Source organism: Struthio camelus, chromosome 9 (genome assembly GCF_040807025.1).
Source record: "Struthio camelus isolate bStrCam1 chromosome 9, bStrCam1.hap1, whole genome shotgun sequence".
NCBI classification, from domain to species: Eukaryota; Metazoa; Chordata; class Aves; order Struthioniformes; family Struthionidae; genus Struthio; species Struthio camelus.
The window spans coordinates 26,965,941-26,992,479 of NC_090950.1; the positions used below are offsets into that span (position 1 = coordinate 26,965,941).

Consider the following 26,539-nt stretch of genomic DNA (forward strand, 5'->3'; position numbering starts at 1 on the left):
TGCCTATAATATAGGTGTAAGGGCCTCAGCATCAGCTTCTTCCATCTACTGATCCACTCGTATACCAAATCACTTGCCATTGTAGGCACAGCCATGCAGAGATCTAGGTCATCTTTTATGTGCCTTGGAGAAAGCATGTGAATTTGATTCCCGAGTCCCCAGCATCTTGGAGATATTCCTTGGTTTTAACTGTTAGTCCTAAGGCTCCTTCTGAAGGTCACAGTCATATAGACTGTGAGTGCTGGACACATACAGAAAAACAGCTGTGGGTCTTCCAAAAAAGCATAGGCTGTTTATATAAGTCTGTTTCTATAGATGAACTAACATGTCTCTGGGCCTTCATTTGTATTTATATCAGTTTCAAAACCATTAACAAACTTTAGGAAATGATTTGGCTATGAAAAGTGTTAGTTCTGAGGTCATCAGCACACAGGAATCACAAGAACAGTAGTAGTTAATCCTAACACAATATCCAAAGCTTTCAGTGAGGAAACAAAATAAAAACAGTTGATTATGTTCTATTGCAAAGAAAATTTAAGTATTAAACTTTTATTGATGTGGTGAGTTACTATTAAATATTTTGTAAAGCATGTATGTAATGACAAATACTGAACTTTGCACCCCAGAATGTGCTTTATGTACCTCTTCTCTGGTACACACTTTTCGCACTATACGGAGAAGCAAGTCACTTGTTTAGGATCTCACAAGTGGAACTACTTAGATGCAGAATGAGATGTCATGCTTGCTTTTCCCCTGCTTGTAATCAGAAAGATAGCCTACCTGCCAGTCTAACAACTTAGCTTATGATACTTTTTCCTTGCATCTTTTACAGATATCGACTGAAAGCCTTTAATCTGTTATACCTGGAAATGTATTTGTTAAAGCTAAGGTTCTAAGAAACATGGCAAGGTCCACCCACATAGAGCCAATCACTTATGTAAGGAGTATTTTAAGACCTTCCCGGTTAATGTTGAATGCATTCTAGATGCACAGTTTTTCTAAGTAATGGTGTAAGACAACTGCCATTCATGTTTCTGGAGCTAGGGGTTAACAAGAAGTAGTACGGTAGCATTTCTGTTCATGGTATGTGCAAGCTACAGACAAGATAGCATATTGCCACTACAGCTTTTAACAGGTGTTTCTAAAACAATACATAGAACTCTAATGAAACTGCATTTAGGGTATAACTGCAAAATAAGTTGTAATGATCTTGTTCATATATCTCAGCTGTCAAGAGAGAAAGTGGTAATTCATATCTCATTTGGGGTATACAGTGTATCTGCTGATTTGTGTAAAAAAGTGTATACAGTGTGCATCTTAGTCACAGTTTCATGTTAGTGGTCTCCCAATGAAGGGGGAACTTTACATTTAAACTTGTCCATCTTATCTTTTAAAGGAGCATTATTTTGAACCCAGCTTATTTCCGGAATCACCTGCGTCAAGCTGCTGTGTTTAGGTGTTTAGAAAGATACTCTGAAGCCGCAAGGTACTCTGGCATTGGTAGATCTCTAACTCTCTCTCTACATCTCTTAACCATCAGTAGTAAGGATATCACCTAATAACCAGACTTTAAAAAAAAAAAAAAAAAGAGTGGGAGCTTTGTGTTGGCTTTGCATACATGATTTCACATGCAGTAGTACTCCAGCCCCTCCAGTCTATCATGACTAGTCCCAGTTATGTCAACTGTTGCAATTAGCCTAATTCATGTAATGCACCCAGTTGTCAGGTGCCAAAAGCCTCAACGTGCAGCAGCAGTTTTTAAACCATTGAACATGCTTAAAATCAAAAGGAAGAGTGCATGGTGAAGCGTAGCGGTAACTTCTTATGGATCATCATTACTAGTAATACTAGGTACTGTTCAGCTGAGGATCACAAGGTATATTGCAAAATATTTCACAAATCATTGAACTAATGGCACTAACTAATGGCAGACCAGTCAGTGTGAATTAGGCAAGAGACTGAAAAGGTCACTTTGCTCATTGTTTAAGATAGATGCTAGTAGTAGAGCTCTGGAATACTAAAATAGCAACAAAACAGTTTATATGGGGAAGGGGAGGGTGGGTGAAGGTGAAAGACAACATTATCCAAGCAGAGTTGCAGAGAGGATTTGGGAAGTTGGACTCCCATTTTCTGTGCTGAACTTCAGCCAAAAAACCCTTGGATAAATATTTTACTTCTGCAGGACATAACTTTGGTGACATAATCTCAGTGCATTTCCACTAGACCTGTACAAGTCAAGATGGAGAGAAGAAACCATAAAACAATTTTCCAAGTTTTTTTTTTAGAAACATGAATTCAAATGAAATATTCTAGGTTTATCTAACTGTAAGCATTTGTTTATTTTTAAAATGCATCTCACCTTTCCAAAAAAGGAAAAAACCTGTTTCAAACCAAGAAATTGAAGTGTTGTTCAAGAACACTGAAGCATTGTGATATTTCCCAGATTGCCTGTTGAGAGAGCATTTCCCTAGCTTGATCTGAACGCATGGATTCTTCAGAACTCCCTTTCACCAATATTATATACAAATAAATATTTTTCTAAAGTAAGCATCAGACAGCTCTAATTACAGAAGCTGGCTTTTGCATCTCACTGGTAACAGTCTCTTCTGCCCAAAGTCTTGTTGGGATGTGATTCAGACAGAAATTGTTATCTACTAGATTACCAACAGCTGAGGTCCACTGAACAGGCTGATATTTTTAAAGCTGTGTTAGGAGAGTATGTTGCTCTAACAGGTGTCAAGTAAAGTAGTTTTGAACACATAAATCACTAGCACCCCACCAAGAGGTGAAGTGATACAAGGAATAGGGGTTTTTTTTTTTTGTTCTCCCCCCCCACCTCCTTGAAGTCAAATTGACTATTTAACCCCCCCCCTCCAAAAAAAAAAAAACCCACACACTTTCAGGAACTAGTATTTCCTGCTAAGAAATACATATAAGCACCCATATTTGAGAAGATGGTATGAACCAAGAAGGTATTTACAAATACGATTTCGGAACTAATAAAGTCATTGGTGTTACTGCAGATAAGCAGTAAGTTACCTGTATCAGCAGGCAAGAGGGAACTGCTTAGCCTTCCCACTGCACACACACGCACAGTCAAGAGCTTTCATGAAACTGGATGATTTTAAGTGAGATGATTTTTTTTTTCTCCCCTGTAGAGGAGACAGGCCAAATCCAGAGTGGTTTCAAAACCAGCAACTATAGCAGGATTCAGAATTTAGCCTGGCTTAACAGTGTTATAACAACTGTGTAGAGCTTCTACTGCAGATCGTGTTAAACTAAGCTTAGCACCACTTCTATCATCTCATTGGAGTCATTAGTCTTAGTTGAACCCCATTAGCAGCACAAATGTACTCTGCCCATTACAGACAGACTGCAGCACCCAGACTTTTTGTTGTCATTTTCAGAAACAAAAACTTGGGTTTAGTAGCATGAGCTATCATTTATTTCTGCTTGCTTTATGCATAAGAATGCAATTACTGAATATCTCTATCTGCTTTTAAGTACCCCTCGCCCCTACCCCACCATGCACTTTTTAGACTTATTGTATTGCCTGTTAAATACACCTGGAACACTGTATGGATCTATGAATAGGAGAGGTTGGCTGTGAGCGGTACTGCTTGTGCCAAGCAGTACTGATAACCAAATTTAAGTTGGACTACCTGTCAGGCTGGGATCTCCCAAGATTTTTGTTGCCCGAGGACACACCAGACTTTTCAATAAAGTCTTTCCAGAGACTTTCCAATACATTCTAGTTCCACTTCTAAGATTAAAAAAAGTCATAAGGTAAAGCAAAGTGCAGTCAACTGTAATTTAGACATTTCCAAGTTCCTCTGTGTACAGTTTTTCACTAGTGTTTGGCCCAGAGTCTGTAGAGTAAGCGTATAAAGCAGCCTGAATGCAAGGATGCCTGAAGTAGTGTGATGAGTCTGATATACCCACATCGACATGGCTTCTGATTTTTGTCAGCTGCATAGCAATTCCCTTGGGATAGCACTGTGATAGGCTGCCACCATGTAAAGTGCAGCCCAAGGCCATCTGGCATTGTAAAGCAATCCTCGAAACACCACTGAAGGGGTCAGAGCATCCACAAGTGATGAATTCCAAAGCGCCGCAACCACTTTCACTAAGATGTCAGCGAGTAAATATATTTCTCCTCTATCGGTATCTCTGATGTTCGGAGGCTGCTCTTGACAAACAGTCAAGATTTAAACCTCAGAAGGGAGAAAACCTATTTCAGTCAGAAGACCATTTTAGCCCTTGAACAAATGGGCATAAACACATTATACATAAATTTAGCCTGGGAGCTACACAGAAGTTTTCTAGAAGAAAAAGGCTCAGCCTCCAGTAACAGCCCCCAAAAGTATCCCAACATAGGAGACCTGGTCACAGCTGATCAGGAGATCGCTTGATAAGCAAACATGAAAATTTAGGAAAGGGTCCTGGACTCACTTCTGTCATGAAGCTGAGAAAAGCTCTTGGAGGAGGCCAAGGGGAACCCTTCCTTGGAACATAACAGCTGCTACTGACACCTTAAGGAAGGGCAAGATAAAGGACATAAGAGATGTGTATGTGCAAGGGTACATACAAGCTACAGAAGAGCCCCGGGGCCCAAGGACAAGGCTGCTGAACCATGGGCTCCAGCTCACAAGAGCCAGTGTGCTAGAAAGGGCACATGTACCCTAAGGATGAGCCTGGCAACTCCAGAGCAAGGACGTACCTGGAACCAGAGTCCCCAGACCCAGCAGACCATGACCCCATAGCTGCCTGCTATGTATCCACAGAAGAAGGTCCAACCAGAGGAGCAATAAGGCATGAAAACAGTTTTTCCTCCCTTAGCCCAATAGCATAGGCTATTGCTGATATCAAGGAGCCTTGAGTCAGTAGTAGAGTGAAAACTTGTAGTTTATACAAAAATCTGATTCCCTGTTTAGTTTGAAACTGAAGTCTACAGTACAGGAGGAATTTTACCCCTTTTTAAAATGATTAAGTGATAGAGCTCTCATCTTTCTGCTAATCAAAATGCTGTGCTGATTTAGCAGTGTCACTGTGTTCTGTGAAAAAGCTTAAGATAGCTCTTTTGTCACCAGCTAGAACACCAGTGGCTTGCAACTACTTGTGTACACATAGGGGAAAGCAGGCTGTCTGTCCCTCTGCCAGAGCTAACAGCCCCTGTTCATCTGACAGCACAGGGTAGGGGTAAGCAATCCTTAAGGAGGAAGAAGTCTTAGGATCTTACAGAGCTGAGACAGCCCTACTGGAGCTATTGACATCTCTATTTAAAAAAAAAAAAAAAAGCAAGCAGTAAGCACTAGATAATCCCATCAGCTGTATAATCAAGCTAGGTCTGCAAGTACTAAACCTCAGCCCTTCACACAAATTCCAGATGTGTCATATTTTAGCTAGAGGCTCAGAATTAGAACTGCAGCAGGTAAGGGCTAGGTAAATAGCTTGGGTGGTGGGGTGGGTGTGTGTTTTAAATGCATATACAGTTACTCCAAGGAAAGTCAGACAAATACTGGATGACGGGGGTGGGTGGAGGGAGGAAGAACTCAGAGAGTCACAGCTGATGCTCTTTTACACATACCTGTGTCAGTGCTACCTGCCTTTGCATCTTGTCTGGGTTTTCTCTTGGAGAGAGAGGGAGAAGAACATAAAATTTCCCAATTGTTTCAGGTTTCCTAAACTGCATTAAAAAAAAAAAGTTGTCATGGAAACAGAGCCCCCCCCCCCCCCCCCCCAACTCTGTAGGATTTCCTTTGGGGCCCTGTGGTTCACCAGCCCTAAGAGAGACTTTACAGCAAGGGCTGTTTTTACACTGCTATTTAGAGCTTCCTGAATTGTCGGGGGCCCCCTGCCTCTCATTTGCAACCCCTCGTGCACCCAGCCTGGGGGTTAACCAGCATTACCTGCTGCTGCGCGGGGTGGCTCACGCAGGGATCGAGCAAAAATCACGCTGGGTAGAGGCTGCACGAGCGCCGCCTGCGCCTCCCTGCCAGGGTTAGCACCTGTCCCCGGCCACCTCTTTCCAAGGCGAGCGATCGCCCCGCTGCCTGCGCCCACAAAGCCGGTATCGCGCCGGCCCGGCCGTCATCGTGCCCCGCAGCATCTCCTTGCGCATGCTGCTTTTGGGAGGCCGCCTTCGCCTTCCCTCCACCATGCTGGCACGGGGGCAGAAGAGGCCCGACTCCCCCCTCGCTTCCCAAATGCGTTTTGCTGGCCAGGGTTACTCTGCTGAGGGGCAGGGAGCCCTCCCTCTGCCAGCAAACGTGTTGCACAGGGATGACAAATTGCCCAGGACTAGGAAGAAAAGGGATCTCTTTTTCTACAAGAAGAGGCTGGAGAGCCTCCGCCGCTTGCGTGACCTCCATCCTCCCCGGGGTAACGTTGTGAAAGGAGCGCTCCATAAATCGGGTCTCGGAAAGCAGCTTTGACAAGCGCTGGGATCAGTCAAAGCCCAGAGGAAAGTCCACACTGCCTGTTATTTAATTTGACACCAACATACGACGCTAGCCTGTGTCTGAAGTTACCAGCTGTTATTTTGGCGCTACGTGCATTATTCTTTATCACCGTGGATTGCCTGAGCATCAAAAACAGTTCACTCAGGCAGGATCATGTCCAAGGAGGGGGCGGGGGGGGGGGGGGGGAAGAAGAAGAAAAATGCCTTCAATACTTTATTCCCCGCACCCCTGCTGGAAGCGGATACAAATATCGATGGCACAAGTTATGCCCTTAACACAGGGCACGTTAGGTGCATTGGAGATACAACAGAGCAGAAGAAGTAGCAGCTATAGCCAGGAACAAGCGCAACTTTGGAAAGTTTCCCTATGTTGTTATTATTAAGCAATTTGTCCCAGTTAACATCCTGTCTCCGACAGCGTGACTGCAAAGCCAGCTGAGGCGTCAGGATCTGCTGCAGCCATCGGGAGCGGTGCAGGCTGCTGCCGGCTCGGCACTGGGTCACAGAGAGACTGAGATCCTGCTGGTCTTGGTGACCTCCTTTTCCTGAGCAACCCCCCCATCATTTGGGGAGACCTGTCCTTTCCCCTCAGCTTCCTAGCTCACATTTGTAAGGACATCTCTTTCTCCTTACGTGGGAGTTGCTATTAAATAGGGAACGTTTTTAATCGCCCTCTAGCAATACCAATGTAACGCGCAAAGTCAGTACCTACACACATCCACAAGGCAGATTTTTTTTTTTAAGAGAAGAAAACCCTTCTATATGATAAGCATTTTTGAAGTACATTTTTAAATGCAGGTGCTGTCTTCCTTGCAGGGAGCTTGTAGCGTTCTAACAACACATTAGCGACCCAGGAACAGAAATTTCAAAGACAGCAAGCTTACCCCACCACTGACTTAGAAGACTTGGGCAGGGAACAAGAGTTTTCCCATAACTTTGCAATACATTTAAAGGTCACCAGTCCTCCAAAGGGAGTTTTAGCTAGTCCTCTGCAGCAATTGGTAGCATCAAGATATTACACATAGACAAAAGGCAAGTGATTGCCACAACACCTTTCCCCACCTTTTAGAGCTAGTCCACCCATAAGGAAATCCTGACTTCAATAATTTCATTCCTGGTCAATATTGCAGAGCTCTGTTTATCCATCTTTTTTTTTTTCTCCACATATCTTCATAAACCTCAAAATAACAGGAGCTTACATTTACTTAGGGCATATGGAAGATGTTTAGAAATTAACTGCTATTATTTTGTTCACTTTTAAAAATGACTGCCTCCTACTTACTCCAGTTATAAACATCATCTTCCTTTCCTAATCTCAGGAGGAAATAAAAAAAAGGTCATGCAGAAGAGAGCAGCACTTTATTTTGTATCTTCTGTCTCAGACTCAGTACTGGAATACTGGGAAAGCAAGCTAAAAACACAAGAGGCCTCAAACAACCAGGTGCCTGCATCAGAAACAATCTAAAGAGGAATATGAAAGTTCCTGTTAAACAAAGGAAAAAAAATAGAGATACACTTACCCTTTCAGCACTGCAGGCCTGCACACTGCTATTGTCATGTGGCCTTAGCTGAGGCCTTCTATTAGTACCACTTACTGCAGATCCAGGTGAGATCACTTGAAGTAGGGAGCAAAGGTAATTTTCTGCCACTTATCAGCCTCCTCATCTGAGCTGCAATTGGGGCTGAATAGCATAGAAGAGAGAAAGTTACTCTAATGTGCATAGGCTGTGATTACTCCTAAAGCTCTGCTGTCTGCAGAGAAATAAATACTCCTCTCTTCCTCAGGCTTTCTTTCCTCTCTGTGCTGCTGAAGGGGACCTAAGCAGCCGGTCTTGAGTCTTGCCATTATATTTTCCAGTATTTGCAGTGGTAAATGAACACAGTACTGTTCAGTAACAATACTGAGGTAATACATCGGTGCATTGCAGAAAACATGGCATGTTTCTTATAACTGTCCCTTCCATTTTTTTGTCACATGCATGTGTGGTTGCTGCGAAGGGTTTGGCTGTATCCTTGCTGCTACTGTCAGCAGCTGTCATGCAGCAAAAAACACCTTTGACTCTTTTATTACCAGTCCTATAAATTTTTGCAGATAGGCTGAGGAAGACGGAGTTCAGGATCTGTAGTGTATTCTTCGGTTACATGTATATAAATATACCTTATTGTTCTACACCACCAAGTGGCCAGATTGTGCAGATATTGCAAGACACTTTTTGATCTGGGCTTACTACAGTCACACAAATGGGTTTGGTTGTGTTATGGAAGTCCACTCCAGCCCTACTAGTAAAAAACATTTGAATATGACACCTCACGTCTTAAAAGATCGAAGCATCAAGCAAATCCTCCAGAAGTTGCCTTAAAATGCCCTGCTTGCTGCTTCACCTTCCTTGGCCAGGTCAGAGACATTTAGATGGCAGGACCCCTTGAAAATCACCATCTATCCCCTGATGGCAACGCATGAGGACATGAGAATCTTGACAGCAGTGAGGTCCTCCTTGGCTCTGGACATCAGAGCTAAACATTCCTCTTGCTGTCTGCCATAAAGGTGCAAATAATTTGTCAGTGGTTTCAGAAGTTATCTGTAGGTTTGTTGGATGATTTGAGGCTAGGTGGGAATGCCTACTGCAGGCTTCTGGCAGACGCTAGAAGTATCTCAGATCTATGGAGGATAAAAGCTAGATACTACCATTCCCACTCTCTGCTGCCCTCTTGGTCTTGTCTCGCAGGATAAATAGCTGGCAAAATGAGGAAGGAATGATAAGCAGGGAGGCAGGCACTAAAATGGAACTTTTCTTATGATCACCACTGTACCTTCTATTAAACTATGGATTTGCTTAACCTTCTATTAAACTATGAATTTCATTAACACTTTCAGTCTGGATTTTCAGAATTGCTTTGAACATTTGTGGATTTATATATATATTTTCTTTAAGAAACTTCTGCTTTCTGCTCTTCCCAAAACACTGTTAGAGACTGGAATTAATGCTGTACATCCTCTTCCGTATCCATCATAGAGCTCCTTTTATCTTGGGAGTTCCAGTGACCTATCTAAAGCAACTGAGCTTCATTCTCAAGATATATATTATGCCCATAAACCGTTAATAAAAATGCAATCCTACAGTGTTATAGAGTTGTGTATGTTTTATTTATCTATAGTTTTAAGTATAAAAATGACTCTAATTCACAATGGATGGCTACTTTAGTCATTACAGTCTCACTGTCTCACGTACTCACTGGGACTTAGGGACCCAACTCAGTGCTTTCTGTCTTCATGTATTTCAATGGGAGTCAGGCTTTTAATTTGCCTAGATGTCTCAGTGGGTCCTTTGTTTCCTGTCTGAATGTTTTTGTCCCTAAATATTTTTGAGTACCCAGTCCTATAACCATATTCAGATAGCATAAATTTCACCTAAGTCCCTATGGATGAGAATTTCTATTGGGCGTTTCTACATAGTTCCCAATAGCATGTATTACCTCAGTTCTGTGAATTAAGACTCAGAGGCCATCAAAGACAAACTAGCTCTCTCCATTGCTTTAGGCGCATTTTGGGCTGGACAGAGACCATCCACATATAGCTTTAATGCTTATGTTTGTTTTGAAATTGGAACTTTTAAGTCCTACATAAATCACAAAGTCATAGTAGCAAGCATCAGCCCTGGTGTGTGTGGGATCCCTGATGACCAAGAGAGTGAAAGATAAAATAGGGATGGAAGCACTCTTAAAGGCTCTGAGGGTTTTTTTGCATTTGTGCTTTGCCATTCATGATACACTGTAAAATGGTACAAGAGAAATCTAGCAGGGACAAAAGCAGATATTGAAAAACTAAGCACATGTGCTTAAAATATAAGTGTGAGTCTGATTATTTAAATAAGAACAAATTAAGAAGGAAGAATAGAGAGGAAAGGAGTTTGTCTGAAGTGCCGTGGTACCTGGAGACCTCTGCCATGATCAGAGTGCCATTGTGCTGAGCACTCTGCTAAGGATTAGTAAAAGATTTTTGTGCCAGGAGAATTCGCACACCAAATAGGTAAATCAGTTGAATACGATTGCCCTCATCTTACAATTGATGCTAGGAAATGGCAAAAGATGAAGTAACTTGTCTAAGCATTGATTCCAGCATTGTCCAGAGCTCTATGCACATCGCTGCCTCTGAAAGCAATGTGAAGCTGGGAAAAGAAAGTGCTAGCTACTGCAAAGGAATGAGAGGTCACAAGTTGAATGCTGCACTGTACCGTCAGCAAGATGGATCTTCATTTCACCAGACTGTGGACTGCTGTTTGCAGTAGGGATGACAAAGCAACTGACTCATGTTTGTACATCCAGCTGATTGTATTCGAGCCATGGCAGCTCCGCTCCAACATGATCCCGCAGCATCGGACAGTACGGGACAATGATGGGGTGACACTTGGGGTTAAGGATTGACCAGTTTTAATCTTTAAAATGACAGCAGTTTGGGGGCATTAAATCTATATGATGCCAAATTGCAAAGGACCGCTTGAAATTTTCTCTTGGCTCCAAAAATACCAGGCTTTAGTATTTGAGAATTGCTCTAAATTCAGATTAATGATCTCTTCTTTCTTATGAGCTGGCCCCAGGAGGGCACCATCACTCACATTCGCTGTTAGTGACTGCAGTACTAGTTACTGCTGTTGTCGAGGAGCTGAAAGCTTTGCAGACCACCTCTATTAGACCAAACAGGCAATAATATAGAATAATGTGGCAGATTCATTCAAAGTCTTTGCCCACTTTTGTGCCACGTTCCTATTTCCCTTTTGGGTCTCAGACACAGTGAACATTTCAAAACTACGGTTTACAGTGGTCCTCTTAGGGTCAAGCCAGTAGTGTTGGTTGACTTTATTCACCTTCTCTGTTTCATCCCTAGGATACTTGCTACTTATGTCATTTTTAGGATTAAATCCTGGCACCATTTGGAGTCAACAAGAGTTCTGCCAATGAAGATTTCATCCTTTCTTCATCCTGTATCGGCTGGGCTAAAAACGTTCAATTAGAAACTGCTCTTTGTTCTAGTGCAGTCAAGAGGATTTTTGCCAATGATTTGAATGAGTTGGATAAGGCTTAGGGCTAAATCCGGTCCTTATGCAGAAATCCATGGGTCCTATTGAATTCCTTTTCTCCCAGTGAAATTAATGGGAGCTGTATGCAAACATCTAAGGGCAGATTTAGTTCCTGTTTGTAACAATATGTTACCCCCTGACACTGGGCCTGCTTTGAAATGTTTGCTGTTAAATCCTTGTATTTTTGGTTATATCTCGTTAAGAACATAATACAGCCTTGGAAAATACATTCTGAAAGGGTATTACAACAGGATTGGGAGTACTGTTTGTAAGACACTTTTAACTAGGGGGAAATTTCAAATTCAATTTACAGTAATGTCACAGCACAATTAATATATAGGCAATGATAAGAAAAACATGCAGAAGCACACATTGATAGCACTACATCAACAAATAAACTTTTGGTGCTGTAATTAGGTACACAAGATTATTATATGTTTAATTGACTAAAGTGACAATTTGGAATTACATCTAGTCACATTTAATTGGATTTGGACTCTCTAGAGGGAAGGAAATGGAGAGCACTGTGAAGAAGCAGCCATAAAAGCAAACTGATTTTCTAAAGTCTGTCAAGACTTTGCATTAATATCCATTGTACAATAGTTTTTAATATTTCCTCAGTCTAGAAAGAGTAATGCAATGGTTGTAACAGACAGTGGGAGTAGTAAAGCATGCTCAATTAGGTACAAAGATAGCTTCTTGGGTTTTTTTAAGATATAGTTTAATCAAAGGTGAACTATGTCCGAATTTGCCATAGATGGCGATACTCTTAGACTGACGAACTACAGGGTGCTATACATTTTGATGTTGTCCTAGAAGAAATTTACTTATATTTAGGCTGTTTCACACATAAATTGGTTAAAGCAAAAAAAGAAAAGCCAAACTAAAATGTTTTTGCGCAATCATTAAATATTTCCTCACAGTAAAATATGGAAAAACCATCAAAGAGAAAAATGGAGGGTTGTTTGCTTGCACACAGTTTAGCTGTCTAAAAATGCTTACTAATGTTTGTCTTAAAATTGGACAAAGACTGAGAATTATGTGTAATCTTTTGATAGAAATTTCATGTTACAATCTTTTAATATTATCTCTTTCAAATATTGCTATATGCATCCTTCCCTCTCTGTACACTCATTTATTCTGCTTTTGTCGCCAGGAGCGCCATGATTGCTGACTATATGTACTGGCTGTCAGGAGGCACTGAGCAGCATATAAGCAAGCTCATCAAACTGTATTGGCAGGTAAAAATTGATAGCCCAACTAGGAAGGAGGTGCCCATCTCGCTATTAAGACCAAAATGAAGGATTGCTGCTTAAAAGACTGCCGACAAAGGTAGCTCTTGGGCATATCAATCAACAGGACACTATGTAGTACTACTGTATTTATAATGAAGTAGATTTTCTTGAACTAATTTTAAGGGCAAAATTCAAGGTTGTTAACCCTTGGCTCATACTTCAATTTTATAGACTGCTATAAAATTTAATTCTGGATACTGTATAGTCCCCAAAGCTATTTTTTGTGAAGTCTTCCTACCTTAGTGACACTTTTCTTTTGCAATTTGCATGATACTAATCCTCTGATACCTTTCCAAACTCTTCAACTGGAAGGATGGGGGAGGGAAGGCCATAACAAATGGTCTCAGAGAAACCTACAGTGCTCTGTGAAGGAAGACTGGTTAAGACCCCAGTTCTACAAAGATTACTTATGTGGGGAGTAGACCATTGACTTCAATGAGACTTGTCTCTTGAGTGATACTTTCTCATTTAAGTTAGCAGTTCAGCCACATCAGCACAAATTTGAGTTTAAGAGTACCTCCTGCTGCTCTGAGAAGAGTTCTCACACACTTGAGGGTAAATGGATGCTAAATCCTTTGCTGGTAGTGGCTTATTGCTACAGGAGCTTATCACTCCAGGTTGCGTCCCAGCCTTCACAAAACCTAGTGCTGATGCACCCAAAGTCCGTTTCAGAGGGAGTGCAGCATTTAGGGCTGCAGATGGTGGAAGATCTTTCTGCTTCGCAGAGGGGGCCTAGCCTAGTCTTGTGGCAGTGACAGCAGGCACCCAGGAAAAAAAAAAAAAACTATTATCTTGGACCAAAGCAACTATGGGCTGTTCTTACACTCTCTGGGGAGCTCACTTCTACTTGTGGCTCTACATGGAGCTAATTTTGGCTCATACAGCCTTCCCACAGGCTTTGCCTTACAGCAGGCACTGCTCTCAAGGGATCATTTCATGGGCTGCTCTCTGCGATTAGGAAGAGGAGGCCAAGTGCAAGTTACTTTAGTAACTTGGTAAAAATGTTTAATAAAAATACAGTAACAGAAACAATGAACGTCCCTTGTGATCAAATGTAGGAGCCTGATTCTGATCCCATTTATTTTCAGTTTAACCTGTGAGAACATCCCTGACAACAAGAGGGCTCATCCTTGTTGTATTTTGCTATGTGAAGTAGTGCAAAATATGTCTGATATAAGCGAGAGTAAAAAAGATCAGAATTTGGTCTCTTACTTTGGCACAAAAAATTCTTCCTTTTTTTGAACTATTATTAGGTGCATTCTTATCAGTAAAATAGAATAAATCTCAGGGCTGGGAGCTGCTGAATTTCAGTACTGCTGTGAGTGCAAAGTGCATCTCATTCAGAGAACTACCCACTGGGCTAGTGTTTGCAGTGCCTGTGAACTTTCTTATAGGCTTTCCAGCAGAGAATTTCTTTGCTACAGAATAGTTTGATTTTTTTTTCCCCCACTGGGTCAGACTCGTTTAAAATACAGAGTTCACAAACAGGTTTTAGGAAGGGGTCATTTCTTCGAATGGAATATCTTTTTTTGTCTCTTAACATTGGTCTCCATTGATTCCCCTTCTTGGTGTCATGGCCATGAAACTTCAAACAGTGAACCTTTAAAGAAGGAGCTATCATCACAGTCCTTTCACCCGGGGGTTCAGAGTGTCCTGCTATGCAGCAGGACCAGAAAACAGTGTGAAGGACAAGATTCATGAAGGTGCCTCCTCCCAGGGTCTGAACCAGAAGCTGTGGGGCTGGAACCAGAAGCTACAATGGGAATGAATCAGACTAGATGAAGTGGTGCTCCTGAATCGCTTCCAACCATTTGCATCATCTTATAGATATAAAGGGCCAAAGGATTTTGGCAGTGATAGGACTCTGATTAATCTCTGCTTCAGTCCAAAACTCATTTTGTTCCTGATGGAGAGTTCAAGCACGGGCCTTCCTGCACCTCGATGGTACCAACAGGCACCGCAACACTGTTTGTGTTCCCTGTTACCACTTCTTTTCTGCCTTTCACCTGAACCTGAACTGCCGCCTTTGTCTGCAGAAGCTTTGAAATGTCAGTAGAGATCTAACCATTTGTTTGATCTCCCACCGTGCTTGATTTTCACTGGGATACAGAGATTGCGCTGCAATTTTTGTGTCTTTTATGCTTACGCTGGAGCGTGGGCTAAGCTAAGGATTCAGCGATATCTATATGCTGACACACATGCCGTACAGACAGCTGGGTGCCCAGTACTGCTCCCACTCAAGTTAATAGCTAGCACTTAAGAAACACTGTTCATGAAGATATCTCCCAGCATCAGTAACAACCTTTTCCTTCCTGAGTTGATGAATTCTGTGCATTCAACATCAAGGGCGACTTCAATGTCATTAGTGTACACAGCAACAATTATGCAGTATGATGGAGAACGTGACGCTGCACAGGGCCTTTCCACCACAGAGAGACCAAGCAGAGATAACATAAACTTTTTTATTAATATTCTCTCTATTTCACTGTGTAAAGCTGAAAATAACTTGTCACGACCATACATGCTCATGTGCCTTTGTAACCAAAGCAACAGCTATTGATGCACGCTTTTCTGGCTAACTACTCCTCTTCCCCAGAACTCTGCAAGGTTGCCTCACAGGCATGAGCTACATTTTCTGAGGAGGAAGGGAATAGATGCTGGACAAGACAGTTTGTTTTTCACTTTTGTGAAGAAAAATTTTTAGATGAGGAAAACTTAAAGATCTGTCACTCTTTGCTTTGATCAGTCGGTCACGTATAAAAACTTCTTAGGTGTCATTCATTACCTTTTTGTGTGTGTGATTTTTTTCCCTGCTGGAAGAGTCTTTTCCTCCTCACAAGCTTGAGTTCTACTTCTCTGATAGCTTCAAAACATTGTACAGACTACCTGCGTCCTTCCACTGACTTCCTTACCGCATAAAATTCAGACTCTTCATTCCCATCTGCAAAGCTCTTTATTATTTATCTTACTTCTATATCATTGTCTTTCTTAATCTATTCCTCATGCTCAGAGCAGTCTTATCTACCTTAATCTTATATCTCCCTTTGTTTCCTTCTGCTGACATTGATTTTATACTTTTCTTCTACCCCGACATCAACTGCCAGGAGTCCTCTTTCTTAAAACTGTTCTTAAAACATCCTCAAATCTTTTTCTCTCCCCTCCTCATTATTAACTCTTACATATTTCTTCTTCTTCAGTAGTCATCTGTTCCATGTAATTGTTTACCTCCTCTTAGACACACTGCAAAGAGTGTATTGTCATAGATTTTTAAGGCCAGATGGGCTCATAATGATGAATGAGCTGACTTCCTGCATAAAAACACCACTGAATTTCACCCTTGCCTTCCTGCATTGCAATAAATAAGAGGTGAAGCAGAGAGTGTCTTTGAAAAAGTTATCCAATCATCTCCGTTTAAACAGTTTAAGAATGGAGTATCTGCCGTATCCCTTCCAAAAGATGATTTGATGCATGGTTGTCCCTTTTTCTCCTTCCCAGTTAACAAATTGGGATTGTACTTGTCCAGAACTAACTTCCAGCAATTTATATTAATCTTTCGTCTTTGAAAGCTTAAAGATCCTCTAGTACTTGTTATCTTCTCCCCAAACACATACCTATGGATCATGATCACGGTACCTTTAAATATTCTTTTTGATTAGCGTTCTTTGATTATCCCCTTTAAAATAAACCATCTATTTCTGGAACTTCTGTACAGTGATAGGTAATATCTGATGCCATGTGTTGTTTCTGAATATTAATACACGCCTTCCATTCCACGATAAAGGTGTAATGTTGATGAGAGCTGAAAAAGTAATTTGCAATGGATAATGCTATTCAATAAGTTAGGCCTTTTCCTCTGTTCACCAAGTATCTTTTCAAATATTTTATTCCATGGGTTGAAAATATACATTCCAAATTAACATATAATCAGATGACTGGGGTTTTTTTACAGCCCGCTATGGAATATGCACAGGGTGATTTGTGTATTGGCTTTTGGATTAAAAATAGACCAGTTAAATAGAATTCATCATATGAAATAATAATGTGGAAGTTATTAAATGTATCATGGTGCATATTTACAGAGTCGTAGCAGCAAGACAAAAGCTTAACCCTGTTCATTACTATTGTCAGGTAAGCCTTCTGGCATTTACTGTCAGCCATTCTCAGCTGGAAAGAGCAAAACAAACAATAAACTTAAGACTTCATCCTGTAGAAAGAGTCTGCCCTCAAACTGTCTAATTTGACTCACACCTTTGTAAACTATTTCCACCGGCTAAAAACTATGCAATATATTTTGGATGTTTCATTCTATTAATAAAAGCTATATCACTCCCATACAACAATATCACTAAACTTATAACATCATCAGAAATGAACTTTGCCAATATCTTGAACATCACAGCCTGACTTCACTAATATCTGATTGAGACATTTTAGTAGCAAGTGCTCTTATTACCTAGTTTATAAACATCTCAAGCCTGACTCATTAGCACGCTCCAAGTTTAATTGCTTTTATTATTCCATTATGAAAAATGTGTGGCCTATTTTATACTAAAGGTTCTGCACCAGCATCCCTTCTGCAGTTATATATAAAGTCATTCACGGCTTTCCAAAGTCTTAAACTAATTGCTTTTGCCCCAGCAATGTATGTGCCGAAAAAAACTAACTGAACTTCAGGCAGGCATCTCAAAAGCTTTTAGGTTTCTATTTGTACACCCCCATAACCATTTATACTAAAAGCCTTAATTCCTTAATGTAGCCAATGCGTATTTGCTACAGCTGACATGGAGGCCTTTAATTTGCATTGGAGCAAACTGGGCTTTTAGCTTTAGAGATTTCCGGTTCAACCCTGGTATTTTGGCCAAGATTACAGCCACTGTACTGTTGCTCTTAGCACATTTAAAATACTGGATCTGTGAGCACATGGAGCTCACAAACTTGCATTTCTGAGAGTATTTCGGTTAGCTAAACTCAGCGTAGCAGTGAAAGCTGCCAGGCGGCACGTGCAGTGGCTGACATGGAGGATTTAAGTATTCAAACATTTGTTTTGCTCTCTCATTGCTGTTGTGAACATCAGGTATTTCCAGTTCAAAAATCTGGGCTGTTTTAAGCAGAGAACAACACACATATTGCATGATAAAGCAAGTTCTAACTCAGCCCTGCAAGGTGGCCACACACCTACAGTGCAGTGACGAATGCTGTCTACTTCTTCAGTGTTCAATTTTATCTCGCACCTTGCAGGGTCATGATTCCAGGCACGAAGTTAAAGGAAAAACACTCCTGGTAGCCAGAACACCCTCCACAATCCTAGCCCATGACAAGGCCCATCGCCAGCCCTACATGTCGCTGCTTGGCCGGTGTCCTGGCATGGAGCATCAGATTTCCAAGCTGGCAATAGCACGGATGGTTTGCAGCCCTCCTAACGGGATGACTGATACGAGCTGACAGGCGGCCTCTCCGGACAGCCTGGCCATCATATCAGTGAGAAAACATATTTCTCATCAATTCTTGAGGCTATTTCAGCAGATCACACTGTGTCACACTTCACTGCAGAAAACTCCCTCCCTTAATCCAATCTGGGGGCAAATTCCATTGAGGTCAGTGACTGCTACATGTAAAGGCAGAAGTGAATGCCTTTGTCCACATCGTCTCAGAGGCCTGCGGGGTCCGTTGTTACCTTAAGAATTAATTTTAATTTTTCTCACTTCAGAAAAGAGGTAACATTTCTCATATCCCTCTTTATAAAAACTAATAGGTACTCTTGCCTGTGCCATACCTGCGGCCATTTGAAAGGACAACACTCGTTTTGATGCACTGAGCTTTTCATTTTCTGGGGAAGAATTGGGATGTAAAGATTTTCCTCTTATCTTGCATGTTACAAGAACAAAAAGATTTTGGCCCATAATCAGGAAAATCAGAGATGGATTTATTCAATACCAACTGAATGTAGTAGGCAATACGTATCTTGGTTGTAGTTGGTAGCTGTTGAAATCCCGATATGAAGCATAATACCAACCCAATTAAAGTTTTAACCGTTAACAGAGACCCATAAATCTTGCCTCAAAGATGCCCAGCGGGAACAACCCTGGCAAGCAAAGCTCTATACCATTTGAAAAACCCACAGGGTAGCTCAAATGTAGCATGCAAATTTCAGGAATAAAATTGTGAACTCATTCTGGATTTTACTGGGTTGCCAAGCAGAGCTTTAAGATTTACAGAAGGAACCTGAGAAATCGGTATAGAAAACCAGCCAGTTTGTGCCATTCTCAGGGCCTTCTTTTGCACTCAAGTTGCATGTCCATTATCCTCTTCCCTTTCTTTGTACACCATCTCCTTTCTCTGGGGAGATGAAACTGCAGACAGGAGTTTGTGCTGTACCAGGATCATTACTGGCTATGTGGTTTCCCGCATGGACATCCGCTCTTAAAGAGCTATAGAGGACATCACACAAAAAGAGATAAAGTCACTTTTCAAAAACATCTCTATATACAGTCAGGTTGTCTTCTACTAAATTAGCAGCCGTTCAGCCACATAAAGTAATTTGCTACTGCAACGACTCAGGCATGATTTTTCGCTGCCCCTTTGAACAGTGCTGTCCATTTTACGGGCTAACCACATCAGTCACAATCTCTGGCTGTCTGATTCATCTCTTCACATTTAAGTTGAGTTCCCGAAAGATGTTGAGCTTAGTGCTAAGAAGGACTGACATCTCATTCAGTTAGTTACTGTATTTTGGTTTCTTTTTTTCTCTTTCTTTCTTTTTCTCTTTCTTTCTTTCTCTGGCGCTAAAAGCCCTGAAAAGTTCCTAAAGCAAATATTCCCCATTTCTCCTAGGAGTATTCCCTTGCCAGCGTCACTACCTGTCCCTCAAGCACATGCCCAAATCACAGGATGGGTTCAGATGCCAGGTTTTGGCCAGTGGGCATAATTGCATTCATGTGAAGTACTCAGTGATGCTTGACCTTTAGCTCTGCCTGTCTGAGTTAAGATGTCTTTCCAAGTCCAGACTACCAAAGCTGTTTGATTAAGCACAGTTTATAATCCCCCTTCACAAAAAAAAAAAAAAAAAAAAACAGCATTTAAGCTGTGACAGGTTTCTGACATAGTGGGAGCAGCATGGAGCTGGCTGAAGGCTCGCAGAGCACTTATGCTTGGCGAAAGGCATCTCCTGGAGCTACTGGGCAGTCCTGCCGCTCCGAACAAAGCCTCAGCAGATTGCCTTACTGGAATTAAGGTGTTTCTCACTATGGAAACTCTCTTATCCTTAAGAAAGGGCCAATATTAACAAAGCCGGTTGAAAGCTGTCCTTTTTGGCTAATATTTGCACATAGAGGATAATTGGCATGTTTGAGGGGGCTGTTCTTTGATTTTTGCATCCACTGACCCACTTCCCCGCTGCAGATTTATGACTCCCTGTTGTTTTGTCAAGCAAGCACGTGTATAAAGCAGCTAGCAGGGTGGCTACGAGCTGCCAGTGCAGTTCCTCACTCCTGTGGGCTATTAAACGGCACTCGGCTCACCTCCCCGGGCTGACCCCTCACATCACATCTCCCGCAGGGAGACTCCGGATCAGCCCAGATCAGCATAGTTAAGAAAGCTGAAGTCCTTCACATTCCCTGCTGTGGCGAGATGGAAAGGGAAGGTCCTCAGCTGGTGGTAGGTGACACGAGAACTGAGGACTCCCATGGCACACTTCATGCATGTTAGTTTGTGGGACCCGAGGACAGCGAGTGTCCTCAAACTAGAACGGCATTTCTGCATCTGTGCTGGGTCCCCACTTTCTCCCACGCTAGCAGCATGTGCAGGGACTTTCAATAGCAGCCTCCAGCTAATCCTTTTCCTTAACCCATTCATTCTAGGTGCATTTCTTTAATGAATAGTGATCACTTTGGCAGGATATAAAGCATGGATTTCTTTCTCCCGAAACATAAAGAGATTCATATTGAAATATCAAATAGATCTTCAAGTTTGAGGTAATCCATCTGGAATGTGTCTGCTTCTGCCTTTTACAACTCAGCAGAATACATGGGTCTATCTCTGTGTTGCTCTGCAAATCCGCTTTTAAAAATATACTGCATACAAAATAACTGGCAAAGACTTAAATACGTTAATAACTTAAGAACCTAAATAAGCTGATATTTGATGTGGCCTACATTAATGGGAAGGCATTACATGGCAGATAAGCAGAAAGTTCTCATCTATTGTATAATACATGATTTATTCATGCCATAAACATAGTGAGAAAAGGATATGCTCTGGCATTCAGTCTACTTACTTTTCCTACAGAAAAAAAAAAAATAAAAGTAGTGTAAGAAGATCATGCTGGTGAGAAGATATTCATATCACAACAGCAATGGACTTAGTGGCAGGGCTGCCAGATATTTCTTTATGGTTGGCAAGATATAGAGAAAAGTGCATAGGTTGCACCGCAGTGCACCCATAATTCTGCCTACCAGCCTAAGAGTAGAAGTAGTTCATAGAAGAGGCTAATGGCTCTACCTTGACTGATATCATTACATTAATAAAAATCATCAATAAAAGCATCAGTTCCTGCTGTAATGTAAATGAGACAGTGGCTGAGCATGAACTGCAGCTGCAAGATAAGGCACCAGAAAGATATCTAAATTTTTGGCTAATTCTAGATGTCAAGATAATTGGATTTTCCAAATTAAACCTTTCGGTAGTTAAAGAGGATTAAGGTTGGGGACTGCAAGAAAGAAAGCCACTGTCAGTGTTATGAAGAATTTGCAGCTAGTGTGCCATTTTTCTTCTTCTGTATCTGCTATAAGCGAGGCAAAATGGCAAAAGCTTCATAAAAATATTGCAGTAGTTATATCATTTGCCATCAAAAGTTGGCATAGGGAAGCTCTGTTTCTTGTGCATCTACCTATTCATTTTATGAGCTCTTAACAGAATGTTAGTGGGCATTGAAAGGACAATATAAGATTGTTTAGGCTAAAGTTTAGGGTTTAGTAAAAGGTCTAGGAAATGTAACCTTACTAGATATGGTAGCGTATAACGGTATTGCAGAAGCAAGGTGCTCAGAGCAGAGGGATGTGTGTTTTTAGTTCAGTTTAAGGACTACATACTTAAACCCTTCATCAAAACAAGACGTTTAGGAACGTCTTTTGGCTTTTTAATTGTCATGATAGCAGTATACTTTCCTTGTAAACCTTATGAATGATTCTGTTTCATGAAAGAATTAATTGATATTTCAGTAGAAGCGCTGACAACTTAAATACTTCTTGAGACACTTTGTTTCCAGATGGTTTCTCTACAGACTTTCTCTGATTCCACACACTTCCGAAATACGGCTATAAACCTCCTGACGTGGCAGGGCATGAGTCAAACCTGTAACTACAGCAAGAAATCTTCACTACGATCAGATTATTCTGCAACTTCCTAAAAGAGTTTATTTATCTTCTATGAAGCAATAGACTTGGTCTATCGTTAAGAGGAATCACCCCACTGGATGGACTTGTATGATCACTGACAGTCCTTATGTTATTGTATGTTGCTAAAGAAGGTCTTTCCTGTGGCTTAAGGGCATCTTAAGGCCTTCTCTTTCTTGAACTCTGCTGAGGTTGAAGTCTGGAGTGTTACACCACCTGTTACACCACACTGCAGATCTTACTTGCAAGAGATGCAGAAACCGTCTTTATCCTTCTCCATAGCTGGTGCTTAGAGACAAGTTTACCTGCTACCTCAAGAAGGAGCCTGGCAATTCTTCCGCTCTGAGACTGTAACAGTAATATCCTCCATGCATCAGAGAGCAGCTTGCAGACTTAATGCCTCAGGTGGAAAGGCACCACAACACGTGAAAATGGGAAAAAAACAGTTGTTCTATCTGCTCTCAAAAGACTCTAGTGAAAGTCCAGTGAAGCCCTTGCAACTGCCTCCACAGTTTGATTATATCTTGAATATCTGCATAGCGTATGTCATGATAGACATAATGTTCTGTATTCCCATTTCCTAGACACTTTGGCAGATATTTCTCTGTGGGTATGGACTTCAGTACATAAAGGCTTAAGCAGAAAAATCTTTAGGGATTTCATCGTATAAAGTTTTCTGCTCCAAAGTTTTTATGGGTTGAAGTTTTATATCCTTAAAGACTTTAGCCCATAAAAATCCAAGAGGATAATAAAACAAATAGCATCTATGTCCAGGGTCAGTAGCTTGGGGGAAAAATGCTCTTGGGTAATAATACCTTCACCGGCAGTATTGACCAGAAACTACAGATCTATTTTTTTCCCCCCTCTGCCTGACATTTTACTGTTATTGCCCTCTGAGTTAGTCACTATTTGCATGCAGCGTATCCATGGGTACCTGGCAACGCGAAGACATTATAGGCATGACTTTGAACTGCTCTCAAGGATGATGAATCCAAAAATGAACTTTGCAGGCAAATGCCAGGAAAGCTATTCCCCTACACCCACAGAATACGGATGCTGTCTGGTCCAGCCACCCACCTCTTAGCCTCCATATATTTTAAATCTGAAGTGTATGGATACACCCAGAGATATATTAATTTAGATTAGAAAATGGCTGCTGAGCTATAGAAAGTCAGCAGAAAACCCAATATCGTGCACAAAATTTGATTTGGTGCCTATATTTACACATGAATTTAAGTAGTTACATGTGTGACTAGGCCTCTACTTTTCTTAAAACTTACTCTGGAAAGCTTTATTGGTACCATCATTTGCTACTTACCCTGTAACGATAGGAAAACTCAAAATCCCTTTCCTATAATTTGGTGTAGGCTACTAAGTGTTTCTGCAGGGAAGAACAGGCCCAGATCCATTCATGGGTCCCTGAACTCTTGGCAAGTAAACACACTTGCTATTTTCTGGTCTAATACCTCCAGCTCTATAGTTAGCCGTGGATAATGTGGATGCGTCCATGGAAAGGAATTCCTTCTCGCCTAAGGGGACATTACTACCACCCCAGGTGGTCATGGTACTATTATACACATTTTAAGCCAAATACTATCTTCTTCAGACTACTTCCATCTCAGTAAATACAGAATAATGGGCGGACAAAATGCAGTAATCTAAAATATAACCAAATCCCCTGTGTTGCCCTGGACATCCAGGCAGAGTACCCAGTGTAATGGCACTGAGAGTGCTCACGTATAGCCTACCCCAACACCTGCACAGAGCATTTGTGCTCTTGCTATTGTATTTCTGCACCCCTTCATGCCTAGAAACACAACAGAAATAAACAATATAAGACTGTGTCAGAGGACCTGTTATCTAAAGCCATTAAAGAGAAGAACATACTTAACTCCTCAGTACTTTCAGCTTTCCATTCTGGATTAGCAACTGCTAGCTAAACAAATGACTCAGAGGTGCACGTTATTTCTTGGATAATTTTACATAGGTAGAGAATGAATTTGAGAACAAAAGTGAGGATTTGTCAGTAAAACACCTAGCTAGTCCCATAATGAACCTTTCCGTGAATCACTGCAGTACAGAAGGTGATACAGGAGATTCAGACCTCCTGCAAAAGTATGCATATCTTTCCCTTTCATGCTCTTCTGATTGTCTCTATTAACCTTGTGTCACGGGAATGTTTACACTTTTACCCAGATAAACCCAGTTTCCTGAAAGCAGTGTCCACACTGGGAAGATAAAATGTTTTTTAGCAACAAATGCAGCCGAAGCCGTGCCGAGCACGGCTGCATGGAAACCGCAGCCCAGAAGGAATTGCAGCTGAACCTCCCCCTTGCACTGATCAATAACGGCTGTTTCCAGCCGGGTGGTTACTCGAGCACTCGCAGCACCAGTTCATTTGGGTCCACTGAGTGTGAAATTCACCTCTCTACATAAGGCCAGCATAATGCATCATTTGAGTCATTTTTAAGGGATGACAAGGTTCATAAGCTTCTTGTTGCCCTCTGCACAGGAGTGAATTTTACTCTTAATGCAAATGCTGTTTAAATGCAATATTTTAAGACTAATATTCCGTACAGACACAGTGCCTGATTCATGCCAACCCAAGGGGTAACATGAATGCTTAGTATTGTTTAACCAGCAACCAAGGACTGAATTAAACCCTCAGATGAAAGATGTGACCTTCAGAGAGCACGGAATCACTTTTTCTTTTCATCTAAAAGATAATTTATTTAATACTTTTCTCCTCATTGAAGACATAGGCTTGCTGTACTGAAAACTGTTTACAAATGTACTATCTCCATTAAATTGATTTTCTGAGTATAGATAGGCAGTGTTTTCTGGAACTAATTTAAATTCCCCTCTAATTAATATTCAAGACCAAAATATGTTATCTTTGCCTGACTGTGCAATTATTAAAGGGAAAACTATAATCTGTGAAAGTAATTATTTTTCTTTTTTTTTATTTTAACTAGCCATGAACCGACATGAAATGTGTAATTTCTTTGCCTTTTTTTAGGCTATGATTGAAGAAGCCATCACTAGAGAAGAATCTTTTTCAGTTATGTACACACCATTTGTGACAAAAGCCAGGGCTGACAAAATAGACAAGATGAAGGACATTTTCGCTAAAAAGCACCCTGATTATGTAGAGCACATATATACAGGTAACAGGAGATTTCACATGTTCTTAAGCATTGTATATTGTTTGCATGAGTGTGACTTACCTGAAAGGAGATTGAGAGCGCAAGCCTTTATATTTCTACACTTCTGTGGGGTAAAATTAACTTCTGAGATTGGCTATATATGCTTGCACATGATTTAGGAAGTCATGTCGGCACTAAGGCGAAGCACAGACTTGATACTGCTAATCCCCACAAAGATGATTTTTATCCATGAAGCCTCATACTTCCTTTACTGACTGTCGTTATTGCAATGAATCTTTCATTCGAAGGTATTTTTGCAGTGTATTGTGGAGACAGCAAGGCCCATGTCTGTTCCCATTGCTGTGGATTTCCACAGGTCACTGGCCTATCAGCAGAACCTTTGGTTTCCAGAAATATCTTCCTATAAATAAGCGCTAATGGACTGGTTGCCACCTTCGAGAGCATCTCAGCTGCAGGGATGTGAATACATAGCCAGGTTTTGCCCAGGCTGTTCAAGACAAGTAGGATCCCGAGCAAGCAAGGGCTTTATAGAGCCTGCCGCTGTCTGCTAGGAGGGCACCATCTCCCAGAGCAATCACTTAAATTCTGGTGACCACAGCTTTATTTCAAGAGGAATAGGCATGACATTTTGGAAGAAGGCAGGGGGCTAGAAGGCATTTCTTACAATCATTAACCCGATGACTTGGAACGTAGTTGACTCTGACAATGCTTAGCTCTGGGCTGATGACTGAGAAGGGAAAAACACATTTCTCAGGTCAAATACTGGGAAGTATCTGTGTTCATCACACCAGCTAGACCTGGAGCTCAGTCCTCACTGGCATTGCAGCAGGGTGGTCCGAAAGGCTGATGGGTTGTCTCCTTCCCGCAAGAGTTACACCTGGGTCACAGCTGAAAGGCTTATTTGTTACAGCACCTGCTAACCCATGGCACTTTTCAGATAAATAAGGCTTCCAAAGCAACAGATATTGCATCTTTGGGGAGGAGAAGAAAATCTATTTGAAAAACACAAACAAATAGGAATTAGGAAACCAAGTGTTTACAGCAAAACTGTGCAAATATTTATCACCAGCAAACTTGTTTTGTTCATTTTGTTTTGCTTTAAGAAATCATCATAAAACTAGATCTTGTTTTGTAAGTTGTAGAACATGGCAAT

The 26,539-nt window shown here is 41.3% G+C and overlaps 1 protein-coding gene across 1 annotated transcript in view; it reads left to right on the forward strand.

The window, feature by feature from the left end:
* The window catches only part of SPATA16 (spermatogenesis associated 16), a 79,598-nt gene that overhangs the window by 24,709 nt on the left and 28,350 nt on the right, over positions 1 to 26,539 (forward strand). Inside the window, exons 3-5 of the mRNA XM_009673800.2 lie at positions 1,397 to 1,486; positions 12,692 to 12,776; positions 25,239 to 25,386. Coding sequence (XP_009672095.2) covers positions 1,397 to 1,486; positions 12,692 to 12,776; positions 25,239 to 25,386 — 323 coding nt within the window. The remainder of the gene's footprint in view (positions 1 to 1,396; positions 1,487 to 12,691; positions 12,777 to 25,238; positions 25,387 to 26,539) is intronic.